The sequence below is a fragment of the Echinops telfairi genome, unplaced genomic scaffold (assembly GCF_000313985.2).
Source record: "Echinops telfairi isolate 266 unplaced genomic scaffold, ASM31398v2 ScPeMD7_7467;HRSCAF=8505_0, whole genome shotgun sequence".
In the NCBI taxonomy this organism is placed as follows: domain Eukaryota; kingdom Metazoa; phylum Chordata; class Mammalia; order Afrosoricida; family Tenrecidae; genus Echinops; species Echinops telfairi.
In genome coordinates this window covers 8,245,363-8,270,810 of record NW_022111367.1, presented here as the reverse complement: position 1 = coordinate 8,270,810, position 25,448 = coordinate 8,245,363, and the positions used below count along the sequence as shown (strand labels likewise).

Sequence of the window (25,448 nt, the reverse complement as noted above, 5' to 3'; positions counted from 1 at the left end):
GACTTCGCACAATCTGGCCACAGCCCCTCGAATCCGGACTTCCAGCCTGACGTGGGCAAATACACAACCGTGTTCTTCACGGTGAGCTGCCTGTGGGGTGTGTCCGTTGTTCCAGCAGCACTGGGAGCAGAGACAATGTCAAGACGGTCCACATCCCTTTAGAGAGAAGGGGCTTTTAAGGAGACTTTTGCGAGTGTAGCTTGATAGGGAGACCACTTTGTAGGAAAGGGGGGCAAGTAGCAACCAGGCCAGGGTGAGCACTCCTCTGGGGTCTGGTGGGCTCTAGTTTCGCAGACAGGGAAACAAGGCCCTGGGCACAGATCAGAGCCACTCATGTCTACCAGTGGTGCCGAATCGTTCAGAACTAACCAAGGGCAGTACTGCATCCCCAAGTCTTTAAGGAGACCTAGAGGTGACTGCCACACCCTAGCCTGCCAAGTACATGGCATCACGTCCCCTGGGGGGTTGTCTTACCCAGGGGGTCCCTGTGGTGAGCAGGGCCTGCCTTGTCACAAGCATGCGAGCGTTGCTGGCCTTCGTCAGCCGCTCACTGTCCCGTCCACTAGGGACGTGCTTACCCCCGTAGCTATGAAGACGAGAAATATTTTCCTGACGGCTCTCCTGACCTTGGTGCGTGTTGGCCCACAGAGACACACACACACACACAGACACACACACACACACACACACACAGAAATAACGACGAGAGACAAGAGTGGCTTGTTTTGCCTTAAAACTTCAGTATGCTGGTTTGCGGCGTGAGGTATTTTTATTCCCGTTTGTTACTACTCAAACCATCTTGGTACATAATTGTAAGGCAAATGATGAACAAGCCGCCAGCTCTGCGCCGCGGGCGAGCACTGTGGAGTTGGCCTCTCCCTCCTGGCTTGTGCTCAGACTTGCTTTAGAAAAGACCTTCAGTCCTACGGGAATAGCAGCCACCCCCACCCGGCACCAGGGAGAAGAGGCAAATGGTTTTCGACTCGTGGGCCCAAACCCTTGTCGGAAAACAAGTCCCCGGTGTCATCTGATGGCCGAGGTTGTGCACTGTCTGTCACACTGTTGGTAACCCCATGCCAGGGGGGGCGGGGGAGGGGGGTAGTATAAAAAGAGAATGTCGGTTTTTGAAGACGCACAATGTACACTACTATAAATGCGCACTTTGAAACCACAGTTGCAGTAGGGAAGGGGTATGAGAGCGGGCGCCTGGGGGACTACGTACCATTACTGTATAGTGTTTCTGCATCCACATAAACTCACAACAACTCTCCGTAACGGGACAGATCACAAATGGCCCTGATTAATGACATACAGATTGTTTTTCCCATGCTCGTGAAACAAACAGCAAAACACCACGGCTTACTATCTTCCCACCGTCTACACCACTCACAGGACGGCGACGGCCAGACCACCGCACCGCATGTTTGCTACGCCTTCGTAGTCACCACCCGAGCGATTTGGTCAACTTGTGCCAAGGGGTGGGGGGGGGAGCACGGCTCACTTGCCACGCTGCAGGCGGCCCCTGCTCGGCTATTATTATAAAAGTAGAAAGACTGGGAGAAAATGAAATCTGAAAGTGATCTCATTTGCTTTAAGACTGAGTCGTGTGTGTATTGCAGTTGCTGGAAAAATGCCTATTCCATTTGTTCAAGTGCAACAGCCTGGCTAGACCCAAATAATAAAAAGTTCCTTAAGAAAGAGGAGGGCGCCTGCCCTGTCTGCGGTTGAACGGACGTGTTTGCGCTGCTCTGACGGTGCTGGCGTGGAGGGGGAAGTGTCATTTGGCACTATAGTAATGACAGTGCTTTAATACTGGCACAAGCTTTTTAAAAAAACAAACCCGAACCTGAAAAACCACCACAGCCCCCTAAGAGAGTGAGACACAGACCGGAGGCAGGATGCTTTCAGAGGAGGCCAGCGGGCAGGGGGCAAAGTGGGAAACGGTCTCGGGGACGGATGAGAGCGGGCGGGCGGGCAGCTGGGAGACCGGGTTTCTGATTTTTCAGAAGGGGTGAATTTTACTAGGCTCCAATGATATGGAAGTCGGGGTCTCCTGGGAAACCAGCATCAATACACATGAGATTCTTTCTGACTGAAGACATGGGTGCGTTCCGCCGAGCTGGTGGCGCTTCGGATCACCTCCATCCACCTAGAACAGAGGAGCGTACTGAGAGCCCGCCTGTCCCCTCGAGAGGCTATAACCCCTCCTGGTGTGTGTCTGGCTGAGAAACTTGGGGCTACACCTGCTGGCCCGGGGCACATGCGGAGCTTCTTGCCCTGAGGCTAAACCGCCCTTGCACCACTCTCAGGATGCTGGCTGGGCTAGGTCACGCTGCAAGTTCCAGCTGACGCTCTGAGAGCACAAGGGGAGAACTATCCTCTGGGCTGCTTTGACCAGTCTGCAGGGCATGCACTGAGAGTACGCTCTCGGGCCTGGTTCGGGGTGGGCCTTTTAGACTTTGGGGAGGCTATGCGCCCTACCCCTGCGTTCCTTCTGCTGCCGGCCCAGCCCAGCCCGAGGGAAACCCACTGGGGCTCCGTCTCCATGGCTCCAGGAGAGGGGCCCAGAGCAAACACTGGCCAGGGGGCTTCTCTCCCAATGGAGGCCTGGCCCACCTGATTGATAGCTACTGTTCCGTCAGTCTAGAGAGTAGTTGCCAGGACCCCTCGCTGTCCCCCGCCCAGTGGCTTCACTCTGATGCCCGTAGCAGCAATAAAGGACTTAGAAAGGGACCTTGTCTCCAGGGACACTCGCGCTGGGCAGGTGAACCCGAAGGCCTGCATCATTTTGCTTCTATTTTTTGGTTAACAAAGACAATGACTACTCTTGGATTTTACCATTCAAGACACCAGGCAGGTTGTCTGTCTAACCATTTAAAATGGGCGAGGAACGTCCAGCCCGTGGGCCATGTTAAGGCCCGGAAATCCTCAACACCTGCTCATATCCCACACCTCACCGAAGCCGCCATTCCAGCCATCGGATTAGGGATGAGTTAAATGTTTGACCCAATTCAGGCTGATCTTTCAATGATAATTCTGTATGGCTGGCAAACAACGTTCTCAGTATCCAAATGAGCCCCTGGTCTAAGGCCACACCAAGAAGCCCCTTGTCATGAACAAGACCGTAACCTTGGAGAAACGTAACCCTTTGCCCACAGTCCACTTGGGAGTATTATTGAGCCCCGGCAGACTGTTCGTTGGGTAAGTGCTCGAGAGCTTGGCTTTATGACTGCTGTGACGAGGCTGTCCCTGGGCTGAGGCACCTACAGGCCAGCACGGCGTCCCCTGCTCTGGTGTGTGTGCACAGCACGCTCGTGGAAACCGCACTGCAGCACTGCTCCTAACGCGCGGGTCGGCACTCTGGGAACAGGCCTGGCCAGAACACGCTCTGGGGCGGGCGGCGTGGTCACCATGCTTTGGGAATGGTGTGAGCTGAGAGGTGTGTGTATGTGCGTGGTGTGTGCATGTTAGTTACTGGCTGGTTGGGACTGAGGGAACCGATAGACCGCGGTCACCTCTGACGACCGAGGTGTGCTTGGTCCTGCACTGTCTGCAGCCGCAGCTCTGTGAGGAGGCCCTCGAACATGAGCCATGAGCCGGGACAGCCTGGGACCTCGGTGGCTCTGGGGGACACTGCCCGTCACGGAGGGCAGGAACACACCTACCTCTCAAACGTGTATTCACTCTCAGCCCTGAAGTAGTACACGTGGGACTTGAAGTGCAGCTTGAACACGTAGTCTTTGTGGATGTTCTCTGACTCGGAGGGAATGGTGAGTGAGTATCCCAGCAGAGGCAGGCTGGCGAGGGGATGATTGTCCTGGAGCGGGGACAGAGTGGGCTTTGGAGACGCGGCCTCAAGACACAGAGCCTGGCTGCCTGCCTTTTGGGGAGCAGAGGCTCTGGGCCTGCAAGTAGGCTTGGCCGCTCACTGCGGTCCAGACGGGGTCCTGGCCAGGATGTGAGCCATCAAGTAAGTGACGCCCGTGTCCCCTTTATCCAATGGGAGACAAGGCCCTTTGGCAAGGGGATCGTGCCAGCCCCCGTTTAGGGAGATGTGGGTCTTTGGTAAGCAAGGCCTTGCTCCGCCGGTCTGTGGCAAGTGTCCGGTGGCTCCTGTCCCTGGCTCAGCAGCCCCAGCCCTGGGAGGCCTTGGCAAAGGTCTCCATGTAGGGCGGGGGCTCTACGGTTTTCCCGATGCCAAGGCCCGCCCCCCACTTCCCAGCTCTGCCACCCACATGGTGTGCACCAGCACCCACCTGGTGTGATTTGTAGAAGAAGAGGCAGAAGTTGGTGAACACCACCCACAGCTTCTGCCACCCGTTGCTGTTTTTGAACTTCCTCAGCAGGTTCCCAGACAACTGATTCTGAAACACAAGCACACGGGGACGCTCCAACGCTATGTGGTGGCCCACACACCCCACGGAAGGCCAACTGGCCTCATTTTCAAGTCACTAGGTTGCCTCCAGCTTGCACAGCTCCAGCCCGCCCTCTAGTGAGCCCAGGCCAACTCTGCCGCCCCTGTGCAGCAGACTGCATCCTGCCCTTTCCTCACGGCCCCGCCCAGCAGTAGGACGGCTCTCCAACAGACACCTGTTCTTATACAACTCCACAGCTGCCCTGGGTGCTGGAGGGCGGGCTCGGGCAGAGAGCCGGAGTAATGCTGGCACGGGGACACCACTGGAGGGATGCCAAGAGCATAGCACGCGAGCTCACGCCCCATGGAGTGGGTTCCGACCCACAGTGACCCCACAGGAAGGAGAAGAGCGGCCCCTGTGAGATTCTGAGGCCGTAGCTCCTTACGGGAGTAGAGCACCTCTTCCTTTTCCTGTGCAGCAGCTGGGGTCTCGGACTGCTGTGCTTGCTGTCGGCAGCCCAACTCGTGACCCACTATCGCCCCCGGGACGCCTGACCAGAGGCAGACGCAAACCCTCGCGGAGCCTCCACAGCCCCTCCCTCCGTGTTGGGAGGCCAGTGACTAGGCCTGTGGGAAGCACACGCTTTCGCCCAAGTTGTCCACCCCACATACGTGCCAAACCGAAGAGCTGCTTGCTACACGGTGTCAGTGACGGTACACTTGCAGATCAGAGGCTATTCTCCCTTATCAGCCATGAGAACCACCAGACTGCGTAGTCTGCCCCGCCCTAGGGAGGGCCCGCTCCCTTCTGATAAGGACAGTAGTAGACTGTTTCCCTGAAGGAGAGCCCAGGGAGGGCACACCCACTCAAGGGTGACCAAGATTAGGCTGCCAGCTTGAGTCTAGGGGCCGAGTTAGCCTCATGCACGCTGGATCTGACTAGACCAGCGGTTCTCAACCTGTGGGTTGAACAGCAGCAAGAGGACAGTTAAGAAGTAGCACGGAAAATAATTGGTTTGGGGTGGGGGTGGTCCCAACACGAGGCGCTGCATGAAAGAGCTGCGGCCGAGGAAGGTCGAGCACCACCGGCCTAGACTGATCCTCAGAGCTTTCACTTGCTGACTGGCGCAGGAGGCTGCCAGGCCATCTTTGCGAGCGCCTCTTGCTCTGGGCCTTGTGCCCAAACCTGTTCAGCTTCAGAGCAACACTCAAGCCTCACGGGCAGGCGGGCCGTTCGCACGGGGTACGCTTAGAACCGCCCCATGGGAGGCAGAGGACGCTCCCACCGGACAGCCACTGCCTGTTTCCCAACAGCGTGTGTGTATGCCTTTAGGAGGGGCTTCCAAAGCATGTGGCAAACTGAATGAAACACGGGATTGTGTTTGAAGCCCCCTCCCTCCTAAGGAAGGCTGCTGCTATGGGTGGGTGTGGGAATGAAAATAAAGTTGTGTTTTGGTGATGTTGTCTGAAACACCTTGACCCTCAAACTGCTGGAGTCTGACGGGAGGGGCCTGTGCACACTCGGTCCCCAACCCACTGAGCAGAGAGCCGGCCTGTTCGGACCCACAGCGTGCTCCCTCCGCAGGAGGGAGACGAGGCAGTCGGCTTGCCCAGACCGCTTTGGAGACCCTCTGGGGTAGTCCGTCTCTGTCCTACAGACTCGTACTGGGTCAGAACAGACCAGGCAACGCCGACTGGTGGGGGGTGCCCACGTGCGCTGTGTGAACAGTCTGCCCTGCCCTCTAACTGGATGAGAACGGAGGGAGGAATGGAAAATGGAAATGACCACTCTTCAAAGTGAAGTGGCCCCCGTGGATCCCAAAATTGGGGCTTAGGAGCCACCCGGGGGCTGCTCAGGAGAATGGGCTGGCAGTTGACCATCACTGAGGGCTCTTTAAAAGCCTCACACTGGGTAAGGTCGCCATGGGTTGGACTGGGCAATAAGGGGCTCAGGAGCGACTCCATCTGGCCGGAAGGATGGAATGCAGGAGAGGCTATGGGTTTGCATTTCAGAGAGGGCAGCAGCTGTGCCTTGCTACCCTGAATGGCTAGCCTCGTGGTCATGCCGAGGGGCTACGCTACCCTGTCTGGCACACACCCAGGATGATGACTGTGTCCCGCCTGCCTGCCCTTGCTGGCTGTACCTCCACGGCGATGCTGAAGTCCACCATGGACACGCTGGTATTGCGGTGCCAGCACACGTGCACCATGGTGTTGCCGCGGTGCGGGGCCTGGCGCTCCAGCGACGTGCGCGAGGCGCTGAGGTCGTCCTCCGACTCCTGGTCAGCGGTGGTGCCCTCATCCGGGGACTCTGCGGAAGGGGAGCACAGCAGCGCTTTGCCGGGGTGACGGGGTCTGGAGGGGCTGAGGGAGTCTCAAGCGGGCCAAGTAGGAATCAGACTAACAGGCAGCTGTGTCCCAGAGCCCCCAGCATCTGCTCCTGTGGGGGCACCCCCAGGCTGCTCTGCCAGTGTTTGGGCCCCCGGAGGGGACGTCCAGTATCACAAGCGGCAGGGCTGGCTGACAAAAGGTGACATCCCTCCCACTGCCTTACCGCTTGGACTTGACCTTGATACGCAAATGTGTACGAGAAGAACCGGATCTGAAGCCGCCCCGTGGCGCCTTCCTGGGTAACCCCGGCACTCACTGTTGTCAGGGGGGCTGCCGGCCAGTAGCTCCGGGCTGGGCCCGCTGCTTTTCTCTGCCAAGTCAATGGCCATCTGGAGGTCCTCGACCCACTTCTCCATCTCCGACCGGGAGCTGCGGGCAGAGAGGCGGTCAGGCTTTCAGACCACGCCAGGAGCCGGGAAAGGTGGGGCGCGGCAGTCCGGGATTACCTGGCGGCCACGATGATGGACTGGCGCTGGCCCCGGAGGGTAAGGCAGTGGGGCACCCCCCACTCGTCCTCACTTTCCTCGATCTGCGGGGAACAAGCATTCGCAGTGGCGGGGGCTGGGGGGGGCAGGGAGCGCCGAGGGACCTGCGGCAGGCAAGGCCCTCAGCTTTCCGCTGGGGGGTGGGGGAGGGGAGGCCTCGCCTGGGGGTGGAGAAGGCTCCCAGGAAGAAGGGGGGGCGGGCTGGGCCCCCACACGTGGAATGTTCTTGGCAGAGCCCAGAGCTCCCTTCTCTGAAGCAGCAACCGGGGAGCGGTGTCTGCTGACAGGCCACCTGGAACCCAGCCTGGGGCGGAGACGAGACGAGGCTGCTCTCCGGTTGTTTAGATCGATCATTTACAGATGGTGACTGTGCTTCTGTTGGGGGTTCGAGACCCTCCAGAAGTGCCTCAGAAGAAAGGTGGTGTGGCCAGTTGCCAAAGCCCAATGGAGCCCGGCCCTACTGATACATGCACGAGGCGGCCGTGTGCGCCTGCATGTGTTTGAATCGAAGTTCACTTGCCTTGTCAGTGGAGGATGACACAGCAGTTTAGGTCCCCACTTGGTGGTCTTGACACCAATTGTTCAGTGCCACTGGCTGTATTCTTTACATGCCGCGAGCATGTAACAGTGCCTCTGGTCTAGTTAGGCCATGCCCACTCACCTGTGTCTCTCCCCTAAGTGTTTTTGTCTCTATCTTCAATGGTTGACTGGTCTCATGCAGGTGATTTTTTTGAAGGGCACGCAGTACTTGCTGGTGATAGTATTTTTGCACCCATCCGTTATTTAACTAAAAGATGACCTTGGGGGTGAGTTAGGATTCAAGGTTTGTTAGTCTCTGGACAGTAGTCTTGGGGAGCCTCAACCAGCCCACAGGGTCTCGCTTTGGTCTTAATTGATTTTATGGATTTGAGGGTACAGCTCCCATTTTGGTGCCATGGATCATGGCACTGGTCCGATGGGGCAGCCAGGCACTGCCCAGGCCATCTCGTCTCAGAGTTGTGTGGTGGAGACCAGTGCTTCCCACAGCGGACTCTTAATCCAGCTCCGGGGGAGCAGGAATTGGAGCTATCCGCAGCGCTGTGGACGCAGATCCTGGATTCTGGGCCCTAGTACAAACATTTTCAATTCCTAGGAGGGCTCTGAGGAATCGTTTTGCCTGAAAAGAGGTTGGCAGGCCAAAGAAGTTTGGGAACCTGGGATACACACTCAGCCCCATTGAGCCTTGGGTCTCTTGCTCTCTCCTTGGTCGGGATGAATGGCGACCGTCAAAGGCACAATTCACCAAAGTAGGCTGTGGGACATGACTCTGTCACCTCCAGTGTCACTTCATCAAGATGTCCCAGGAGACTGTCATCCTCGTCCTCCCAGCCCGAAACCAGCCCCACAAGGCACGGTCTGTAACTGTGTCCCAGCGTGCTTCATTAAAAACAAAAGGACTTCACAACTCGCCGGACATATGAGAGCAAAAGACCGTGGCCATTTCCCGTGAACCTCTTCATGAAGCCCCCGTGTAGATGACTAGATGTGCAGCTGCACGCGTGCATGCACCCGTGACTGAATGGGTTAACCGGGTAAAGGCAGCTCGAGGGAAAGGGCTGGGCTGGTGCTCACACATACTCACAGTCATGCCGTAGAGGGGGAGCTGCCCGTGGACTTTGAACTGATTGGAGGCAGTCAGCCCTCGGCTTGTGTACAGCAAGACGTCGTTGAACTAGAGCGCAAGGAGAGGTGCAGGCTGCGGTGAAGGCCGCCCCAGCACACCAGGGGAGCAGTCGCATGCTCTCAGAACTCTTTCCTGTACCCCGGCACTGCCGCGGGACTCCTCCTGCCGTCCAGGACGGGGACCCTCCCTCACCGCTCGGGCCATGTGCTGTGCTGGATCACGGGAGGACACGCCGGCCCACCACTTACCAAGAAAAACATGCGCTGCTGGAGCCCCTTCCCCGAGAGCTTGCCGAGGCTTCCCAGGCGAATGAACTCCTGAGGAGAAAAGGAGGCAGGAGTTTGCCGAGGGCACCCGGACCTGGCTCCTGACTGCACGCCAGGGCCTTTTCATGGCAAAGATGAGAGAAGTTAGAATGAGTATGAGGGGCGCTTCAAAAACTGCCCATAAACCTTTCGAAACTCCCGTGTTTCCTCAGTGCGTGCCGTGCACCAGCCGCTCTGCCATGTTGCCTCTAAGCATCATTCCCTTCTTTCTAGGAGCTGGTCCACGTGCCGGCCCTATCACCAAGCCCCACTGTCTGTGTCCATAGTGGCCAGTCACACACGAGTTTAAGCGGTATACGTCAACAATTCATGTACTGTAGCCTGAAGACAGCCTTCTATAGCAGCAGTTCTCCACCTGTGGGTCGCGACCCCTTTAGGGGTCGAATGACCCTTTCACAGGGGTCGCCCGAATCAACAGTAGCAAAATGACAGTGATGAAGTAGCAACGAAAATAATGTTATGGTTGGGGGGTCACCACAGCATGAGGAACTGTATGAAAGGGCCGTGGCATTAGGAAGGTGGAGAACCACTGGTCTATAGTTTCCTTCTCTCCACAGTGTTTTAAATTCTATATCAGGCATCCTCAAACTACGGCCCAGGGGCCACATGCGGCCCACCAAGGACATTTATCCAGCCCGCCGGGTGTTTTTGCCCCGTTTGCTTTTTACTTCAAAATAAGATATGTATGCAGTGTGCATAGGAATTTGTTCATAGTTTTTTTTTTTAAACTATAGTCCGGCTCACCAATGGGTCTGAGGGACAGGGAACTTGTCCCCTGTTTAAAAAGTTTGAGGACCCCTGTTCTATACCATTGGCTAAGTTAATGACACTATCAATAGAGTTCTCTGATGTTCCCAGGGGGATGATTGATAGTATTCTTTAACCTAAAGTTATAAAGAAGTCTCTACAATGAGCCAGAGCCACAGAGACAAAGATATCTGAATGGACTTAGGGATCACCCTTCATTCTAGCCCCAATCTAAGAACCGTTAGTTCTTACAGCATGGCTCTGCTCACCCTCATGAAGAGATCCCTGAAAATATGGGTGCTTTAGCAAAGTGTGGTGAAGAAACCAGAGGTGCCCAGCAGATAAAATAGTGCCTGGGGTCTTAAAGCTAGTCTTCAAACAAGCAGCGATCTAAGGGAGGTAGGCGTCAGCTAAGTCTGCTTGGAAGCAGCACACCAGCCTGTGTGATCCAAGGATTGTAAATAATAAAACCCAAATCTGGAGGCGGGAATAGTGTCAGAGCTTAAATTGTGAACAACCGGTTTGCAGAAGGCGATGGCAACAGTGGAAGCCCACAATTCATTGATAGGCCCCCACATGGGTTAAGTCTCCGGTGACTATCTGACCCTCGTCAAGGGATGTGAACAGCTTTGCTACCAGACAGGGAGTGTTTCAAAGTCGATTATGGCAGTGTAGTCAGGTTAAACACCGTATCCACTTGAGCTCCCGTTTGACCCATTTTAAAATTGTTTCCGTTTTTAATATTTTCTGCTTTCTCTTTGGGGTTCTTCTATAGTTTGTGTCTACTCATTTTTTGTTCTGTATAATTTTGTGTGCTTGTGTTCTATTTTGTATGGCTTTCTGTGTATGAAATCCAGAATAGACAGATCTATAGAGACAGTAATTGGATGGGGCATGGCTGGGGAGGATTCGGGGACTGAGGAGCTAACAATGAGCAGGAGACGAAAATGTTCTGAAATTAATAGTAGTGGCTATTGCACAGTCTTAATATGATTGAATGGCTACCTTGTATGGCGTGTAAAGTATACAAATAAAACTTGAACAAACAGAAGGGACTAACTTAAGCAGCTTGTCTAGGGCGGCCCAGGCTGTGTGCTGTGGAGCGGAAAGCACACTGGGGCCTCTCTGAGGACAATGCGAGGTCGCTTCACCACCAGGCTGTACAGGACACCCCATGGGAGGGGGATGGCGAGAACCCCAACCGGTTCTCCAAGAAGGAAGCTGGGATGCCGAGTTCCTTGAGAGCACTTTGCAGACAGGTGAAGGTACGAGTGGCGCGAACAGCTACTTCCAGAGAGGTCCGAGAACACACTCACTGCTGCCCGCCGTTGCTGACTCGGCAACCCGACCGACCTGGGTCGCGCTGCCCCTGTGCGTTGCCGAGACTGCATCCCTGTGCGAGATGGAAGTCCCATCTGTTTCAGTGGAACGGCTGGTCGTTTCGAACTGCTGACCTTGTAGCAAGCAGCCCAGAGGTGCCCTCGGAAGAAAGGTGCTCTGCTTCTGAAAGATCGCAGGCACTGAAAGGCCCAGTTCTACCCTGGCACACCTGGGCTTAGCTGCAGCCAGCGTTGACTTGCTGGCACCTGGTTTTATGGGTCGAGGCCCCTTTTCCGAGGCTGACCTCTGTGGAGAGCAGTCGCTGTGTTCCAAGGTGAAAGAGCAAGTGCGCAAGCCTGTCTTTGGCGCTCACTCTGCATCCCCTGCTGTTTCCTCAGACTGCAGACTTCTGTGGTGCAGTACGTGCCACTCACAGTACTGTGTGTTAACATCACTACCACCTTCTTCCAGAACAGTCCCATCAGCCTAGAAGGAAAGGCCACACTCTTGAAGCAGTTACTCTCCATTCCCCTGTGATGCCTAGCCCCTGGCAACCTCTCGTCCACCTTCCGATTGAAGGGCTACCCAGCCTGGACTCAGACAGACAGAGTCCTGCAATGTGGGGTCTTTCGGATCTACCTTCTTTCAGTTCGCATAATGTTTTTAAGGTCCAGCCACACTTCCGTCCTTTGCCTGATCAAATCCGTGCATTTGGATGGCGGTGCTGGAGGAGTGCGAAGGACCATGGTCTGTCAAAGGGAAGAGAGGAGACCAGAGTGCTCCTTGAGGCAAGGATGGCAGGGCTTCGTCTCACCTCCTTCGGACATGTCGTCAGGAGAGACCAGTCGCTAGAGAAGGACGTCGTGCTTGGTGAAGTGGAGGGGCAGCGACAAAGAGGAAGGCCGGCAATGCGATGGATCGACACAATGGCTGCCACAATGGGCATGGGGACAACTGAGCATGTGCAGGCCAGTCCTGGACAGCTGTCTCTCAGCCACCTCAGCCCTGGGGTGCAGTTAACAGGGCCTCCCTGGAACAGTTACTTTATAACCTAGCAATTCCCCCTGGGGATGGGGGGTGGGGTGGGGTGGGGGATATATCCTGCCTTCTAGGCCCCGACTCCATCTTCCTCTGACCCAAGCGTGGGAGCGGTGCCTGGCGGGCATGCCTGGAGCTAGATTGCAGGTGGCTGAGGAGGCCCTGCTGAGGCTAGCTGCTCACCTTTACATCTCTAGCTTTCAAATCCTGTATAGACAAACATCAGAGCCTGCCTTCTACCTACTAGGCACATCACTAAGGATATGCTCTCTTTTAGGGATCTTCTGCCGAGGGCCCACTCCTTCAGCCACGGCTCTAACAGCCACAGCTCTAACAGCCACGGCTCTAACAGCCACGGCTCAGGGAGCCACTTGAGAGCCAAAGAATGTGTAGACCCTGGTCCTCCTTTATAAATTAGCCTTATGGATTGAACGATGCCTAATAGTACAAGCCTAACCCCTCTGCCTGTAAAGCTGACCCTGTTTGGCAAGAGGGGTCTCTCTCGTTATGTTAATGAGGCAGAGTAGGAAGGAAACAGAATCGCTTCTGCGTGATGTCTTACAAAAAGAGCAGAATGCAGGGGAAGAAACCGGGTGGAGCTACAGACTATAACTCTTAGGAGCTGAGAGAACCCAGGAAACTAGAGCCAAGAACCTGCATTTGGACTTGGCATACCCTGGGTTCCACTTTGGGCTGCTAACCACGGGGCTGGCAGTTCCAGGCCACCAGCTACTCCACAAGAGAAAGATGAGGCTTTCTGCTCTATGAAGATTTATAGCCAGGGACACCCACAGGGGCGGTTGGTTCTGTCCTGCCCTATAGGTGGCTAAGAGTCGGAATCTACTCTAGTGGTGAGAGCCACTAGACCTATAGACAATGCTATGACAGCACTATAACCACGAGACTAGAAAGCCCAATCTTTTTCCCTAGGAGCTGCTGGCTGGTTTTGAACTGCTGACCATGTGGCTCGTAGCCAAACACAAACACCACCATGGCTCCTCCACTGAATACAGTTGGAGGTGGGTTAGGGGGGATAAGTCAACCAATGGGGAGAGGTTTAGAACGTGAGGCGACGGTCACTTGATCCTAACACACTACATTTTAACCACAGTCCTACTGGAGGTGGAAGGGAGCCATCGCCGATGGAAGACACTTGTGAAGGAAGACGATTTGACGTGGGAGGGTTACTGTTCAAAGGCTTCCAAATTTGCAGGCTCCTCAAGCGCAATCGGAGACCCCTGCCACTTACCCGTCCAGGAATCACAAGATTGTCGATGCCAATCAAATCTTTCTTGAGTTCATGCAGCTTCTGGAAATTCTCCATTTTGATCATCGTACCGTGAAGCTGTGCCACCATCTCTGTGATCTCTGCCAGCGCAGCTAGCCAAGGAGAGAGAGAGAAACAGGGCGGCATTAACGCGGGCGAGGAAGGCTTTGCACACGCATGCGCACACCCTCCCTGCCCCCCACACCAGCTAGCCAAGGAGAGAGAAACAGGGCGGCATTAACGCAGGCAAGGAAGACACACACACATACACAGCCTGATAGCTCTCTCTCTCTCTCACACACACACCCACACACCCACCCCTGATAGCTCTGCTCTTCAGGGGCATAGCAAGCCAGGCTTCTAGGGAGAACCAGTCTATCTCTGATCCTAAAAACAGTGATTTACATCCTGTGTACACATGCTTGCATTTAGTTTCATCAAGGCAGCTGGCAAAGGTCACCGACCCGGTTCTAGCTCTGCGCCATACAGCTCTACAAGTAGAATAATGTGTCAGCACGAGATGCGGTGGAGAAGCGAGCCTTGATTTTTCTCCAAGTCTAGAAGTTTCTCCCCACTCCTGTTCCTGGAGAGAACTTGGCACCGTGAACACACAGTGAGATGCCACAGAAAGGTCTGGGGCGAAATAGGGGCTGTTTTGTGAGAGGATCTACGTGAGACTGGCCGCCTGCTTTTCCCTTCTGCTGGCATTATGCTGTTTACCAAGATGGTTGCCAAGAATAAGGACAGAATTAAGCTTTATTTCCAAACGTGGGCCCCCGCTCTCAGACAGGAAGCCATCCACTATGTGTAATTATTGGCAGGTGCCGTCAAGAAGTACGGAGTCAGCGTACAAAGCCCTGGCCGCTCCGGCACCATCCAGCCTCACATTGTTGTAGACACTGGGTCAATGCATCCTGTCCAAGGTCATAACCTTGGGTGTCCAAGCAGGATGTCCTTCTCCAGGGACTGGTCTCTCCTGGCACCACGGCTGAAGTAGAAGGAGCTAATGTTCAATGGACAATACACGTTAGGAGGAAGGCTTAGTAAAGCCAGAATAGGTAAGCACTGGCCTTATGGTTGGTTGGTGGTTGTCTTAATTATGGTGAGAATACACACACTGAAATGTTTGCCAATACAACGCCCGTATTTATATGTGTGTCAGTGATACAGATTACATCTCTCATGTTGGAGCGCCATTACACCTATCCATTTCCCAAATATTTCATGACCATTAACAAAACTCAAAGTCCCTGCCAAAGCCAAGAACAAGACACGCTTGCAGACTGAACACCAGTCTTCAGAACCCTAAATACCTGCCTCCCTCGGGCACCGTCTTCACTTGGAAGTGAAAACTGTGTTCTCGTGCTTTTCCCTGGGGTACAAATTAACGGCTTACCCTGGGTTAGGCTTATCCCAGAAAATGTTGCTGCACCCATAATGACAAAGCCTAGGGCTTTTTTAATCTTCGGACATCGGGGCATTTTCTGGGCACCAGACTCGAGCCCTGGTGGCGCAGTGGTGACGTGCAGGCTGCAAGCATGGCAGTTCGTACACCAGCTGCTCCGTGGCAGAAAGACACTTTCTACTTCTGGAAAGAGTGACCGTCTCGGAGACCTGCAGGCCCGGTTCTACCCTGTCATACGGGGCTGCCAGGAGTCGGCATCCACTCGACGGCAGGGAGTTTGGGTGTTTGGTTTTGGCACCAAATGCTGAGGGGTAGACACGAGAAAGCTCTGAGACCGCGGTTCCCAAACCGTTCACTGGACTCCGCTGGGCATCTGGTGAAACGACAGATCCCTAGGTGATGCCATGATCGAAAGAGGGAAAAGATGGCCCCTGACTCCCGGGGCAGGGTGTGATTGGTGCAGCTGCTGGCACCTGTAGCCTCGTGGTCAGGTGATGTAAGTTCAGACCCACCTCGTCTTCCCCAATCCTTCTGCAACGATGCCACCCAGTGTTTAAGCCAGGTGACAAACATGGGGTTCCATTTAATTATCAATGACAGACTCTACTGGAAACACAAGAAAAAAAAATTTTTTTGGCAAGTCTGCCAAGAATCATACACATAAAGATGCAAATGTCCTTCAAGCTCATTGGCGCAAGTCGTCAGAGCTGAAAGGGACCTTGGGTCATCTCATCGAGGGCTGGCCAGTTGGCTTCAACTGGCACTGCCAATCCAATAGGGCACGTGGGTGCGGTTGGGTGAACGATCAGGCACACACCAAAGCTTAAAGTCGGAGGACGCGTCTGCCAGGAAGGGAGAGGAGCGGGTGGTACTGACTCCAATCGGAAGGCAGAGAACCAACACACAGGTGCACACAGCGGCACGGACAGGCCACAGGCCATTTCTGTTCGGCTTCCGTGAATTGTCGATGCTTTCATTACCCCAGCAACTAGTACACGGGCCGTCTTTCCAACCTCACCAGAAGCCCTTCACTTATTACAGAGAGCGACAGAAGAATGTCCCTTTGAACAAGCTGACCACACCATTCCTCTCAACACGCTTCCCATCTTCCCCTGGGGTGACCCTGTGCGACTTGGTCCAAGCTTACTTCCCCAATCTCATCCAGTGTTGTTTCACATTCCAGCCTCAAGGAATTTCTTTCGATGTCTGGAATATTCCATAGTCTTTGCCTCGATTTTTTTTCACACCCTCCACTCAACCAAGAAGACCCCCTACCGACACTTCAGTTCTAAATGAGGAGTCCTGCCCTCAGCAGGTCCCCAAGGCGGAGTCCTGCACCCCAGCACGCTGCCACGCTACGCTCTTCCCTCCCAGGGCTGCTCCATGCAAGTGTGCCCGAGAGAACATGGAGGAGGGCCAGCTCCCCATGAGACGAGATTGCATCTTAAGGGCATCAGGGGCTCCCCATGGCCCTGTGGATAATGGGGTGGGGGGCTCTGTGACAACCTGGGCCGGCCCTCCGGGAGCCTCTGGGCTAGGCGGGAAGTGCAGGCAGCAACGGACCCTATAACAGCACACGGGACAACTTAAGTTCAGAAAGAGGGTGCCTGGCAGAGGGGGCAAAGCCGAGACCGGGGTCATGCCACTGAATGTGGGGTTGCAGGAAACGTGACAACACTAGAAGGTTTCTGAACACTCGACAAAAATTCAACCCAAAAGCAAATTAAAAAATCAAAAACATAATCCAATGCGTTTCTCGGTTGCAAAGTTCTCAGGCACACGGGTCTGCGGTGGAAAAGGTCTAGCTGCACTGGCCTAGAATGTCACTCACGAACTCGGACAAATGCAGTGACACTGGCCGGCCTGTGCCCCCCTCCGAGCCTAAGTTTCTTACCTGTGACCAGGGATAGCATGCTTGTCTAGGAGGAAGTAGTTCAGGGTGTACAAGGCACAGTATTTGCTCCTCGCAGTGAGAGCTGTAGCACCGTGAGACAGTGGAGTAGAACTGTTGGTGCATGGGGACCCGATCGATCTTTTACTTCTCCGCTATCTGACTCTGGACAGGCCTCTCAGCCTCTCTGGTGTTTGTGGTGAACGTGGCCTGATGTGAGCACTAAGCGTTAATACAGGCCGGGCACATCTGCGTTGGGCTACTAACCGCAGTCAGCTGTCCAGCCCACCAGCTGCTCCGTGTCAGAAGGATGGCGCATGTGCCCGCAGAGATGCAGTCTCGGGCACCCCAGGAGTCGAGGGCCCTGTGAGTCGGAACTGGCCCGATGGCAGTGGGCTGGTTCGGTTTGGTATAGTTCCGCAGGCCCCTTGCTGGTACAAATGGATGGCTACCACTAACCTGATGAGTGGCAGCCCAGACCCACCCAGTGTTGCCATGGAAGAAAGTCCTGCTGGTCAGCTTCTGCCAAGGTTCCCGTCACGAGAACCCTCTGGAGCAGGTCTACTCTGTACCAGGGAGGCCACCCGGAGGCAGAACGGCCGGCCCCAGACTTGGCTGCATTGGTTTGGTACGTGACAAAAGCCAGCAGCAATGCCGGTCCTTTTCCGGGGCATGGCTGAGGAAGGAACGGAGCCTTCCCACTGTGCGGGCCAGAGGAGACCTGGGAGGGCTGGCTCCGAGCAGCCCTGTCCAGGGCTCTGTAGGCCCGGAGCAAAGGGGGAAATGCATGGAATGGAGAGTGGGGAGAGGAAGCGATGATGTTACGCCTTCTCTGCAGAGAGATTTCACCCAACATAGCTGATCCGACTCTAAAAAGCACTGCCTGTCCCGTGGAACTGAGACCCTGGGACATCGTTTCCCCAGGCCTGGTTTTCTCTCCCTACCGCGGACAGTCTGCAACTGCCGCCCACCCTCAGCCAGGCCCCAGTGGCCACAGCAAGGTGGCTGCGCTCACCTCGGCAGTCCCTGAAGTCGGTGTGGTTCGGGGGGTGGTGCTTGCACAGCCGCTCCAGGATCTGCTTGTAGTGCATGAGCCGGTGCAGCGGCCGCAGGAGGAAGGTGTTGAGCGGCAGGTAGCACACCTTCTGTAGCTCGAAGTCTCTACAGAAGTTCTCCAGCCGCCGGGAGCCCTTGATCCCATTCTCCAGGCCTTCCAGTGCCTCATTGTGCTTCCACAGGTGAACAGCCAGTTGCTGAAGAGGGCAGAGGGAGAGGACAGAGAAGTCCTGCTGAGCTGCCCGGGACAGTGCACGGCGTCCCCACCGCCTGGCTAGCTCAGGGAAATCACTTAGGTTTTGCTGCTTAGGGTGAATTTCCGGAATGAAATGAAAAGCACTGTTCAAGTACTGAGAAGTTACAAATGCACATGGGTTAAAATATAATATGGATAATACTATTAGAGACATAAATGTAATGTATAAAGGGAGACTGGCCATGCTAAGAAGAACTCTGAAAACGGCACTCCTTACGGGTGGGTCTGTGTGTCTCTTGTGCAATGTCATACAACAGGGGTTTCATACCGTTTGCAGACAAGTGCAAGTGAAGGAAACTGGAAGTTTCTCACAACCTTCTTGAAGCCTCTTCATCTAATGATACATGGACTGTGACCATCCAATATGCATTATGTTAAGAATGACATTAAGAATGCCCTTGCCATCTTCTGGTTAAGTCGCCCAGTTTGTTCACACAATGACTGTCTGAGAAACTACCGAGTCCCCCTCTGCTGGACGCCAAGGAGATGGGCGTGAGGGTGAGACATGGCCCCTCCTCTCTATGGAGTGGCAGTCTCTCTACGGAGTGGCAGTGGGGACAGACACGAGGCAAAAACGCTGGAAGATAAAGTCTTAAAGGAGAAATCCATCTCCCCATTGCAGACGGGGAAGAATGCCACGGGACGGGCCTTGAACGTGGAGATGCCTCTGGATCAGCAGTAGCTGTCTTCAGCCAGGCTCCACACTGACTTCCCGGGAGCAGGCCTGAGGCTAGCTCGGGTAGGCCGTCCCTGATCACCCTGAGTCAGCCAGGGACTCCTCTGTCCTTTGGGACTGCACGCCACTTACATCTGCCCATATTAGCCCTGGTCACACAGTTGCCCCATTGGGTTTATTTTTCATGTTGAAATAATGAAAGTCACAGAAAAGTGTCCCCAAATGTGCACAGGTAGGGAGCTTCTGTACTCCCTCCACCCAGCCTCATCCAGCGTCTTGCCTAAGTTCTGTGGCCAAACTAAAAAGATGACACTGGTAGGAACTAGAGGGCGTTCAGACCTCACCTCACCAGTGAAACGTGTCCACATGCGTGCCTGCAATTTTAACACATGTGGTCCCCTCTTGGAGTTGAGAGTGAATATTTGTCATGCTCCAGTTTATTTATCTTAAGAACACGCAAATAGACAAAGAAACTCACAGAGACCCAAAAGGACGGGAAAAACTGCCCCTGTGGGTTTCCAAGACTGTAACTCTTTACGGGAGTAGAAAGCCTCCTCTGTCTCCCATAGAACAGTTGGTGGTTTCGAACTGCTGACCTTGAGGTTCGAAACCCAATGGGTAACCACTGTGCTACCAGGTCCTTTATGCTAGATCCGTGGGGCCCAGCACACATACTAGGTGCTCAATTAATGTTTGTTATAAATGAGTAAGTACAGAAAGGCAGTCAGACACAGTGCACCTGCAGCAGGTGTGGCTGAGTCCAGGGGAGAATGTATAACAGACTTGAGGGGGTGTGGGTAGTCTACCAGGATGGCATAGGGCTAGGGTGTGAAGGCTTTCTTCTGTCAGGTGTAGGGTTTAGATTGTATTTTCAAAGTAGCAGAGGGCCAATGAGGACTTCAAGCACAGGCCGCTTGGGGTGGTCAAATAGATACGACTACGTGCAGTCATCTATAGGGTGGCAGGGGAGGATGGGTTGGGTCGAAAGTAAGAGGCTGGGCAGTCACCGAGCAGAGAGAAAACGGAGCCCGCAGGAAAACAGCGGCAGGAGTTTCCAAAGAAGACAGGGCAGGCTGCAGATGCTGGGGGAGAGATGCTTCTAGAAAGAGCGCCAGGCTCCCAGCGTGGAGGACAAATGGAGGGCCGTGCCGGGAGATGAGAAGGCCCTTCCCCTGTGCTGATTGCAAAGTGCCTGTGTGACGGCTCCGCGTGTGGCCTGAGGTGGGCGCTCAGGACTGGGGCATCTCTCGCAGCCGCTGCTCAGCCCAGGCACTTACTCCAGAGGCGAGGAAGGGCATGGGTGGGTGGTCAGCGGGAGCACTAACTGGCGTCTCCTGCACACGTCGTAAAAACCCGTAAAAACCAGCCACCAGCACCACCACGAGAAAAATCAAAACCCCGACTCATTTTTCCAAACTGCTGCCTGTGGTGCTCAGCGGGCCTCTCCGTTTAGTTTGCTCTTGCTCGCAGAGCGCTCTGCTAGAACAACGTCAGACAAGTGCTAAGACGCCTGCAGCCACATGCCACGTGCCCATGCCACGTGCCCGTTCCTCGCCAGGCTGCTGAACTACAAAGCTCTCGCTGGGCACAGCTTTTCGGAGGCCCTCTGGGCTGGGGGACAAGAGGAGGCCGGATGCAGGATGTAGTGTCCGTCCTCAGTGGGGAAGGGGCAGCAGGGACGCAGCAAAGACAAGCCTGGAGAACAGGAGGGTCATCAGGGGAACTTTGGGCGCAAGGACGGATCTGACTTGGTGGGGGTGGGGTTGGGGTGGGGAGGAGAAGCTTCACAGGCCTCAGATGTTCCCCCAAGGGCTTCCTTCTTTAGAGGAAGGGAAGGCAGATGGTAACAACCCCCACCCCCCAAAGGCAGGCATATGACCTCAGAAAAGGGAATTCTAAGAAAAGGTGAAAACCTAAAATGGGTTGGGGGGAAAAAGTGGGAACAAATAAACATGGGGAAAGAGGCTTCTAATGAGGAAAATGGGATCCCTGGATGGTGCGAGCCGTTAATGTGCTCAGCTGCTAACTGAAAGGTTAGTGGTTCAAGTGCACTAACGGTGCTTCAGAAGAAAGGCCTGGCGATCTACTCCTGACCAGAGCAGAGTTCTGAATGATCACCTGCCATCAGAACTGACCCGCGGGCAGCTGGTTAACGAGGAAGCGTGGCAGTCATTACAGCACCATGTGCTCTCTGAGTGTCTTCTCTGTGGTAGGGCTCAGCCAATACCACATGGATGGATGGATAGACAGGGGAAACTTTAGGGGGACCATTAGCTTAAAGTTGTGATATAGAAAGGCTGCTTTAAAATATAAATAGAGACATATTTTGTATTTAAAAGATAAACCCCATTAATTTCATTTCCTATAATAAAATAATTATCAAAGTTTTTTTTTTTAATTTCAGATATAAAGGGCAGATTTTTAAAAAGAGAGCTGAGCATTGGCTTCATAGGTATAGGGTCTTTGGGATAGCCTTTTTCTAATTTATATCATTACAAATATCGTGGGAGAGTAGAAGATACACCGGCCCTTCATGCTGATTTAAAGTCTGTGTACACAGCGTGGTCGTCAGGCGGAACCAGCTTAACAACGTCTAGCGAAACCAAAGTGGTAGAGCTGACCAGGCGTCGTTCCTATCTTTGAATTAACTCGTGAATCATCCTGATGAGAATGGCCAGGCAAGCAAACAATGTTTTTTCCTGACATAGTTACAAAAAAAAAGTCTGAACAATTTTCATGGGGAACTCCTGTGTGTTTTCATTACACAAGAGCACACGAAGGTAAAACACCCTGGCACGACTCCCTCAAGGGGAAGGGATTGGCCTCTAGGGGCCCAAACGCAGCTTGAAACAGTCTAGCTGGAAGGCTGACCACTGCCCACCCCTGCCCACTTCCCATGAGCTCAGACCCTCCTTCAGGTGGCGGTGTGCCAGCGCCACCCACGTCCGCGCCAGCTCACCTTCATGCCCTGAGTGGCCTTCAGCATGACATCGCCGATTCTTTGGTGACCGCCTCGGCCGTGGGCGTCTGAGCGGCCTTCCCTGAGAACAAAGACAGGCGTCGGAGAAGCAAAGCTTCAGCAGGGACAACACGACCCATGGGAAAAGCCCCTGAGCCCCAGACAGCACAGCATCGGTACTTATTTCTCCCTTCCCAGCTCCCCTCCCAAACGTCGCCTGTCCCTCTCTGAACGTCAGGGGGTGAGCCCTGCTGGGGAACGCACCCGTTTTGGAATCCCTGATTCTTCGTGCAAAGCGTTCCACTGTGGTTTGAGGGGGATGCTCATTTTCATTTGGCCCCAACTTCTATGATTGTTCCCCGCCCCGTCCACATTCGGGTGGTTCCAGCCTCCTTCTACAGCAGTGCAATCTCCTGCTGTAAGTGGCTCCCGAGACCAAGGGGCCTGGAGAGAGCTCCTGTCAGAGCCCTCCGAGGTCACAAGAAGGCGCCCGGCCTCCCAATCAAGGCTTCTGCTGCAAGAGTCCTCAGCCTGAAGCGGAGAGCCGTCTGGGAAGCCCTCAAGAAGAGAAAAATATAATTGGGGGAATAGAGAAGGCTGCTGTCTGGTGGGGATGGGGAGATGGACAAGGAAGTGGGGCGGGCGTGTAGTCTCTCTTGGGTACAGGGAGGGACATGGAGACAACGTGCCGTGCAGTAGAGGCGGGAGCTGGGGACTTGGCCATGTCTCATGCTTTTAGCCAGTGGTGATAAGCCAGAACTCTGAACGTGTCCGACCCGGCGGTGAATGGCGTATTGTCACAGGCTGTTTGTCTCTCCCCAAAAGACATGTTCAAGCTCTAACTTGGGCACTCGCAATTGCGTACTTACTTATTTAGAGCTTGTGTGTCTGAAAAAGTGATACGTGAACATGCAGTCGCACTGGATTGGGGGGTGGTGATGGCTGGGGTGCTTAGAGGAAGAAGAAAAGTGATGCAGAACTCGGGGAAGAAGCCACAAGACGACGGAGGCAGAGACAGGAGCGAGGCTGCAACAAGCCAAGGGCTGCCGGCCACCACCAGAAGTTGAAAGAGGCAAGGGAGGATTCTCACAGCAAGCATTACCCTGTTGACACCTGGGTTTGGGACTTCTAGCTCCCAGACCTGTAAGAGGGGAGATTTCTGGTGTTTTTAGCTACCCAGTTGGTGACATTTTTGCTAAAACATCCCCAGGCCACTGATGTACACAGAATATGCATGTGTTCCAAAGGAGCCATGGATAAGTGCTGGACTGTCAACCCAAAGGCCAGCGTTTGAACCCTCCAGCTGCTCTTGGGGACAAATGACCCGGTGGTCTGGTCCCAGACGCGTTATGGTCCAGGAAGACCCCAGGAGCAGGCTTCCTCGGCCCTATCCTAGGGTTGCTATGAGGCAAGACCAACTCGCCATTCAGCGGCAGGCTTCCAAGGGGCTCTGCTTGGAACAAGCCAGCCCGCAACCCATGTCGGGAGGGGCCAGGGTTCACAGCACACGGCTGCAGTAGCAAAAGCCTCTCAGCCCCGGAGACTGCCATCCTGCCTCTGCAGCCCCAGAACTCGGTGCCTCACTCCTCTCTCACTGGGGCCATTCTCTCTCTCTCTCTCTCCTCCATCCAGGGTCCCGAGCTAGAGGGACGAGGGAGGCCGGCAGGCTGAAGTCTTCGTGAAGACAGGTCAGGGGGACACTGTCAGGCTGGTGAGAAACCAGAGGGGCTGTCTCCTTCCTGAGTTCATGGTTTCCCGTGACAGGAAACACACGGGACACTATGGACGTCACTTTCCTGGGAAGCACGGAGTGTAAATGATATTACAGAGACGGAGAGCACCCAAGCCTAGGAGGTCATTCAAGCCTGTCTGAAATAAAAGGAGAGCGTGCGTCCAGCATGCTCCCCAGCCCGCGCCTCCACGTAGCTGCCATTCTTTGGCCTCTTCGGACCTCTCAACCTCCAGCAGAATCCCTCTGCCCTGCTGCTGCGGCTGCGGCTGCTTCACTATCAAATGGACCACGTGGGCCCACTGCCTTCGCTGCCTCTCACTCCTCCACGCAGTCATGTGACCAAGCGGAGCTGTTGCCTTGGGTCTTGGGACAGCAGCGTGTGCGGGATCAGCCGCCGGGCTGCCTGTTCTCCGGTTAGCAGCCAAGTGCTCCACCGCTGTAGCACCAGGCTGCGGATTCCCTTCCCGGCTTCCCTGAAGAGAGTCTGTGGAAGGTTGCCATGCCTCTGGTGACTCACCTAACTGGGGGGTCCGGCACCCCTCTCACCCCAGCCCATCTCTCACAGGGGGCGCGTCAGTCTACAGACAGCGACGTGTCTTCAGCGACTCTTCAGTTTTCGTTGCCAACACCTGTCTCACTACTTCAGGTACCCATGGGCGATCATCTTCTCTTCTCCCCAAATACTTATTCCCCGTGGTTGAATCCACGACGCCAAATCTATCCTCAGACGTTCTCTGTAGCTAGGGACACAGGCACCACAGTTTCCATAGCTCCAAAGGGCTCTCCAGGAATGACCCCCCCAGATATTGCAACTTCAGGTTGGACCAGAGTGAATTTTCTTGTTTTCAAAACCAAATCCTCCTCCAGTGTACGGAAAACGCCAACTACTCAACAACAAAAAGGCAAACAATGAAAAAAATGGGCAAAGGACACAAACAGACACATCACCAAATCGGCGGGCGCTCGGGCGCTAACGACGCCACAGAGAGGCTGCAGGTCAGTAGCTCTTAGACGTGCAAATCCAAACTATATTGAGACCCCATCTCAGCCCCGAAAAAAGGCACCTATCAAAACTGAGAGCACCCACTGGCATTGGCGGGAAACCTGAATTCTTCCACACGGCGGGTGGGATTGTAGGATGGTGTAACCACCATGAAAAATGGCAGGACACTGCCTCAAAAGCTAGAAATAGAAGTACCTTTGGATCAGCGCTGTCGATCCTAGGAAGATATCCCGGGAAGTCGGCGCAGTGACACAGACAGACACAGGCGCACCCCTGGTCATGACAGCAGCAGCATTCCACACATCAGAAAGATGGAAGGAAGCAGGGCCCGCCACAAAGGGTCCCCACATACAATGGAACAGGATGCAATGTAAGAAGAACAATGATTGGGAGAGAGCTCCGGCTTCCTGGATGCAGAGACTAGTGGAACCTTCAAGACGGTGGCCCCTGGTCTGAAATCACCCCCTTGGCTCACTTTTCAACCAAACAATAGACAGGTCAATGCCGGGAACAACGGAAACAGGAAACACAGGGTGGAAGTAGGAGCCGCTAGGGCACCGCAAAGGATGGGTGGAAACCAAACGTGTGTGAATTGAATGTAAAACTGATGATCCGCTCTGTAAGCCTTCACTCAATTCACAGGAACACGTTTAAAAGTGAAATCCCCATGCAAGCAGCAGACTTTAATTAAAATACAGCAGAAGTCTCCTGTGAAATTCCTATGCGTCAAACAAGGCATGGGTTTCATTTTGTTTAGCAGAGCAATCCCACGTGACAGACCCTCGTCTTACTGACACTTTGAAGACGAGAAGTGAGTTTTGTGCATGGTTAGGGAACTTGCCCGAGATGAGGGAGAGCCAAGTGCTGAGCCCACATTTT

General features: G+C 54.4%; 1 protein-coding gene across 1 annotated transcript in view; it reads right to left on the bottom strand.

Moving 5' to 3' along the window:
* Nucleotides 1-720: 720 nt before the first annotated feature.
* The window catches only part of FARP1 (FERM, ARH/RhoGEF and pleckstrin domain protein 1), a 306,860-nt gene continuing 282,132 nt past the window's right edge, over nt 721-25,448 (bottom strand). Inside the window, exons 17-27 of the mRNA XM_004704274.2 lie at nt 21,835-21,916; nt 17,903-18,140; nt 13,574-13,704; nt 9,142-9,210; nt 8,852-8,941; nt 7,192-7,274; nt 7,002-7,114; nt 6,499-6,665; nt 4,257-4,364; nt 3,666-3,817; nt 721-2,149 (exon numbers count right to left, since the gene is read on the bottom strand). Coding sequence (XP_004704331.1) covers nt 2,068-2,149; nt 3,666-3,817; nt 4,257-4,364; nt 6,499-6,665; nt 7,002-7,114; nt 7,192-7,274; nt 8,852-8,941; nt 9,142-9,210; nt 13,574-13,704; nt 17,903-18,140; nt 21,835-21,916 — 1,315 coding nt within the window. The 3' untranslated portion in view covers nt 721-2,067. The remainder of the gene's footprint in view (nt 2,150-3,665; nt 3,818-4,256; nt 4,365-6,498; nt 6,666-7,001; nt 7,115-7,191; nt 7,275-8,851; nt 8,942-9,141; nt 9,211-13,573; nt 13,705-17,902; nt 18,141-21,834; nt 21,917-25,448) is intronic.